Source organism: Chiroxiphia lanceolata, chromosome 10, assembly GCF_009829145.1.
Source record: "Chiroxiphia lanceolata isolate bChiLan1 chromosome 10, bChiLan1.pri, whole genome shotgun sequence".
In the NCBI taxonomy this organism is placed as follows: Eukaryota; Metazoa; Chordata; class Aves; order Passeriformes; family Pipridae; genus Chiroxiphia; species Chiroxiphia lanceolata.
In genome coordinates, this window is record NC_045646.1 from 21,132,957 (window position 1) to 21,138,956 (window position 6,000).

Consider the following 6,000-nt stretch of genomic DNA (forward strand, 5'->3'; position numbering starts at 1 on the left):
TTAAATCCCGAGACTGAGCTCACCTCTCCCAGGGTTTACCCTGCTCCCACGGGACACCACCCGGGTCACACCAACCGAGGGAGCCCCTCACCCTCATGGTGAAGCCCCGAACCAGCAGAGAGATTCGTTCCCGAGTCCACCATTCTCCCCACAGCCCCCTGCTCCCCCAGTCCTACAAAACCCACGCAGACCCCTGGAATCACTCATTCCCGCCACAGTCCCACAGCTCCCCATCCTCTCCTGAGCCACCTTCCGATCCTGCTGACCCCCACCATTGCCTCCTGGACCCCCACAGCCACCCCCCGATCCTGCTGACCTCCACCATCTCCACCCCAGTCCCACAGCCCCCTATCCTCTCCTAAGCCCAGGTCCTTCATCCCCGCTCACAGCCAGTCCTACAGTACCCACGCAGATCCCTGGATTCACCCATCCGCACCACAGCCCGTGGTTCCCCATCCTCTCCTGAGCCCCAGGTCCTTCATCCCCGCTCACAGCCCTCTCCATCCTCCCCTGCACCCCCAGACCTGTCTCCCTCCCACCAGCCCCAGAGACACCCCTACTGCCTCCTGGACCCCACAGTCACCCTCCCCTCCTCCTGCTGATCCCCACCATCCCCACAGCCTCCCATCCCCTTCCAGCCCCCATCCAAACTTCCACCCCAACCCCACAGAAGCCCTTCAGCCCCGACTGAGCGCCCGGACCCTCTCCACCACCCAAGCCCCGCGGAGCCCCCGGCCGCACTCACCGATCAGCTGCCGCACCTCCTCCTCGCTCAGGTAGATGCTGAGGCTGGGCCCGGGGCCACCGGGGGGCCAGTCCGGGGCGTGCGGGCCGGGCTGGCCCTGGACGGGCAGCAGCAGCAGGAGCAGCAGCGGCGGCGGCGGCAGCAGCAGGCGGAGGAGATGGCGGCGCGGGCCCCGCAACCGCCGGCACCGCCACGGCCCCGCGCCCGCCTCCCCCGCCGCCTCACGGGGCCGGCCCCGCCGCCCCCCGCCGGGCTCCCGGCGCCGCGGCCCCATCGCTCGGCGGGGACGGAGGGAGGGAGGGAAGGAGGGAAGGAAGGAGGGAAGGAGGGAGGGAGGGAGGGAGGGCCGGGGGGACGCGGGCGGGACCCCCCGCCCCGCCGGACCCTCGCACGGCGCGGCCGCCGCCAGGCCCCGCCCCGCGCACGCGCCGCTCCCGCCGCCGCCGCGGGCGCCCCCTCAGCGCGGGGGGGGATCCCCCTCACGGCTCTTCCCGCCCCTTCCCGCATCCAGCCCGCGGCCGGGAGGAAGAGGAGGAGGAAGGACGTCCTGCGGCTCCTGCCACTCACAGAATCACTGAGATTGGAATGAACCTCTGAGGTCATCGAGTCCAACCTGCGCCCGATCCCCACCTTGTCCCCCAGCCCAGAGCACTCAGTGCCACGTCCAGTCCTTCCTGGGATACCTCCAGGGACGGGGACTCCACCACCTCCCTGGGCAGCCCCTGCCAAGGACTGACAGCCCTTTCCAGGAAGAAATTCCTCCTGATGTCCAACCTGACCCTCCCCTGGCACAGCCTGAGGCCGTTCCCTCTCCTCCTGTCCCTTGTTCCCAGGGAGCAGAGCCCGACCCCCCCGGCTTCCCCCTCCTGTCAGGGAGTTGCAGAGCCAGAAGGTCCCCCCCGAGCCTCCTTTTCTCCAGGCTGAGCCCCCCCAGCTCCTTCAGCCCCTCCTGCTGCTCCAGCCCCTTCCCAGCTCCATTCCCTTCCCTGCACGCACTCCAGCCCCTCAGTGTCCTTCCTGAACTGAGGGGCCCAGAACTGGACACAGCCCTGGAGGGGCCTCAGCGGTGCCAGCACAGGGGGACAATCCCTGCCCTGGGCCTGTGCCCACTCTGGCTGTGACACAGCCCAGGTGCCCTTGGCCTCCTGCCCACCTGGGCACACCTGGGCTCATGTCCAGCCGCCATCATCAGCACTCCCAAGTCCTTTTCCAGGTCCGTCACGATCTCTGACCCCATCCCGATGGAAGGCTGGCAGGAGTGGGCGCTGCACCCCAGGCTGCCACCGAATCACCTCACCCTTGCCCTGAGCCCCCTATGCATCCCCACGTCCCCCCTTGGCTGTCATTGCTCCATCCTGAACCCTTCCAGCCCAACAGCCTGTCCTGGCCATCCATCCATGATGGACCAAGGCGGGTCATGGACACATGGCTGGAAATGCTCTGTCGAAACATCCCAGAAAAGATAATCCTGGAATAACTGATTGTGGTGGGTCAATCCTGGTGGGACACCTGGTGCCCACCAAAGCCCATCACTGCCCTCCCCAGCCAGACAGGGGAGAGAAAATGTAGTGAAGGGCTTATGAGTCGAGCTAAGGACGGGGAGATCATTCAGCTATACTGTCCTGGGCCAAACAGACCCAATTTGGGGAAATTTATGAAATCTATTACCAATGAGATCAATAGATAATGAGAAGTCCACTTTGGAGCCAGCTGGCATTGTTTGCATTGAACACAGGGGAAGCTTCTGGCAGCTTCTCAAAGAAGTCACCCCTGTAGCCCCCCTGCTACCCAGAACCCAACACACTGCTCAGAAGCTTTCCCAACTGGAAGTACTGCTGGAATACCAGCATTTTAGTTGAAGAAAATGTCCTTTTTAGGTCATATTTTTAAAAGTAAAAAATAAGGGTATTTTAAATACACTTTTTATAAGTATATAAAACATGCCAATGTTGTATTTAACATTTTGATCTGCTTTTTTAACTCACAGTGCTGTCAAAGCTAAGAAGCAGCAGCAGCAGCGTTTCATTTCATTGTAACAGAGAGCCTTTGGCCCACAGAGGATGGTGATTTCAACCCCAGCCAAGCCATTGCTGCCTGTAATGATCCTGAAGTAAAATCCAAACTGTAAACACGTCTCCTGTTCTGTTACAGTACGGAATGCCAGCAGCAGGGCTGCTTGACAGCTGATATATTTTAAAAGAATGCAATAATAATCAAGCCCAATGATGAAAACAACATTAAATTCCAGCGTGAGACTGATTCTCCTATACAAACATTCCTGACCTTTTCCCACAATCCTCTGCTGCGCAGAATTTCAAAAGTAAGGATTTCTGTGGCAGTTTGGCGCAAACCCCCTTTTCAAGATATCCACCTTTCCCCTGAAACACAAAACCTCTGTTCTGATCAGCTAGGGAAGTGGATTTTGTTTTTCTGAGCTGGCTATTGACCTAAACACGCCTCATTCCTCCCTCCTCCAGGCTGAGGAGCTGCCTCCATCATCACCTTCCTACCTGCTGTCGCACCTGGCCGCTCTCCAGCTCCTCTGGAGAGCAGTGACAGCTTTGCTGTCGGCAAATCCATCGCTGGGAGCTGCCTACTTGATTGAGGTTTTCAGCAGAAGTGTCACCATATTCATTTATGACCATTAATAGCTTTGAATTACGTGCTTCCTCCTGACCTGCCGGCAGGAATTCCGTCCTTCCGTGGGACACCGTGACAGCAGGACACTGCAGGATAATTGGGCCACAGAGGGGTTTAATCAGTGAGTCTTTCAGCTCATAATCCTAAGAGTGGAGAAAGTGTGTAGGAAGTTCTGCACTTCTAATCACTGTGGTGAAAGAGAAATCGCTCACACACCTCCCCACAATAACCACCACTTCCTTAACAGCGTGAGGTGTAAAAAAAAAAAACCACCAAACTGAAATGGAGAGGGAAGTTATGTGCAAGTGTGGGGTTGGGTGGATGTGGCCCAGCCTGCACAGCACTGGTTGCTGAGAGAGAGCTTTCCACACCCCAGCTCCTCCACGGGCCGCTTCCTCAGCCCCCAAACTCGGCATCTGTGTTTGTTTGCCCTGCAGACACAGTCTAATGCTCAGACTCTGGCTGGCTCCTGGTGCACCTCACTTAGGGACTCGTGGACAGACAGGCAACGTTGGTGTCTGATGTGGTCAAAACCAAGACTGAGGCCCATTAGACAAAGACCAATGAAAATGTTGATGCCCTTTTCTGGTGAGTTGACAGGCAGCTCACATGGGGAGACACAGCCAGCATGGATCCATCACTTGGAGACATCCCTGCTTCACTCCTAATGAGTGCAATGGGGAAACAGCAAGGAGTTGCTCTTGCTCTCTGGAGGTAGGATGAGCCCAGCGAGGCCCAAAACATGGTGTAGGCACCGGGCAGGAGACAAACAGCTCTTTTTTTCCATGGGTTTGTTGAAAACATGGCAGAAGAGACAGGGAAATGCAGACACTCCTCAGCTGTGACAGCTTTTAATGGTGGCAGGGCCCACAGGAATTTCCACGGGGGGGGTTCCATTTTCCACTGCACCCCATTTTCCCCAAAGCCATTTCTGTCTTCATGAGGAACAAGGGAGCAGTATCCATGCAGGCACTGTGGTTAACACGACTTTAACCTTAACCTTGGCCATCCCTGCCTTGGGCACAGGAACACGATATTCAGCACAAATGTGACGTTCAGCAGAAGGACCCGTGCGGGATTATTTTCCTGCGATTCCTTTTCAGCGAGTATGTAACTCTGCCTCCTGGAAGCCACTAGCTGATTTTAACAAAAGGTCACCAAAACCACATAAACCAAAGGCAAATAAACACATTCTTGGGCCACGGCTGCCAGCCTGACACGGGGCTAAAGGCCTGGCTGGGGTGGCTGCTCCCTCATGCCCGTGAGGCTGATTGCTTGCTGAGCCCTGAAGTTGTAATTAAAATGCAGTCTGAGAGGATAATTGGGGGGATTAGAAGCCAAATGAAGGTTTCATGGATGTCAAGAAACATCTCATTGGAAAAAGGTGAAAAATGCAACTCATGGGCCAGCTCAAACGCTGAAGATCTTCTGTTGATTTTTTTTGGCTGCACGGACTATTTTTGGCAGGATCGAGTTCACCGTCTTTCAAAACCGTTCTGGGGAAGATTATATTGCAAGAGGATACACAAAGTCTCTCCGTGGCAAGCTGCTAGCAATAGCTGTGAACTCACAGCGCTCATATGGAAAAGTTTTGCTTGGATAGGCACTGGGATGCATCACTGCGTGTGCTCCCAGCCTGATTGTATCAGCACTTACCACCGCCGGGTCCCAGGAGGGATGGAAGAGCTGGGATTCATTTCTGGATGAAAAACAAACCTGTAAAAGCAAATAGCTGACAATTAATGGCACTGGTGGGAATTTGATACATGAGGACCTCATGGAAGACACACGATATAGGAATGTTTACCCGGGTGCTGGGAGGCAGGAGACAGGGCTTTGGGAATGACTGCTCCGTGTCCAGGCTCGCTCTCACACGCTGCTGAGATTCAGGGGGGCTTTTCCCACCTTCTTTTTAGGATTGTAAATGACTGTGCAGCATTCCCTGGAGAGGAAAGCCGGCCCCTTCACGCAGACACAGGAATGAAGTCCTTCAGCCTCTTCCAATCAGTCTTCCAACATTTTTGCCTTCAAACAGCTTCTCTCCTTTACGAGTACCAGGTGATCTCAGTGCTTGGATGGCTTCCAACACAACTGCACCTTGGTTCCATGGCCCAGGAGCCTTCAGCTCCTTGCTTGCACAAGGACCTCTGACCACAAGGCTTCTCCACAGAAATGCTCCAGAGCTTTGGCTTTACCTGTGGACAGGAGTTAGAAATGGCCAAAGGGGATTTTGGATTCAGGAGACCTAGGAAAATACATCACAGCTGAGCCTGTGAAAACACCTGAGCTATTTAGTATCGATTTACTCCTTTATTATTTAGTATCATTTAGTATTCCCTCTTATTTGGTATTTGTTTACCCCTTTCCATGGGCAATGATGTGTCCCCACACCTCTGAGCAGGGATAAACCCCTCCATTTGCTCTGTTTTGCCTCCTGCCGTTTCCTGAAGGGTTTCCCACTGCTGTCTTTCATGGAGCAAGGTGCCCCAGGATTTCCAGTTCTCCTCTTTCATCTGGGTGGAACAGACTGGGGGGGCTCGCTGCTTGTTTTCTCCTACATCTCTAAATTTGCCATCCCTTTTCCCACAGCCCAAGGAGAAGAATGACTCATAGAA

At 55.5% G+C, this 6,000-nt stretch overlaps 1 protein-coding gene across 1 annotated transcript in view; it reads right to left on the reverse strand.

Annotated features, from left to right (window-relative positions):
• The window catches only part of RYK (receptor like tyrosine kinase), a 48,487-nt gene extending 47,468 nt beyond the window's left edge, over positions 1-1,019 (reverse strand). Inside the window, exon 1 of the mRNA XM_032698046.1 lies at positions 746-1,019. Coding sequence (XP_032553937.1) covers positions 746-1,019 — 274 coding nt within the window. The remainder of the gene's footprint in view (positions 1-745) is intronic.
• Between the last annotated feature and the right edge of the window lie 4,981 nt (positions 1,020-6,000).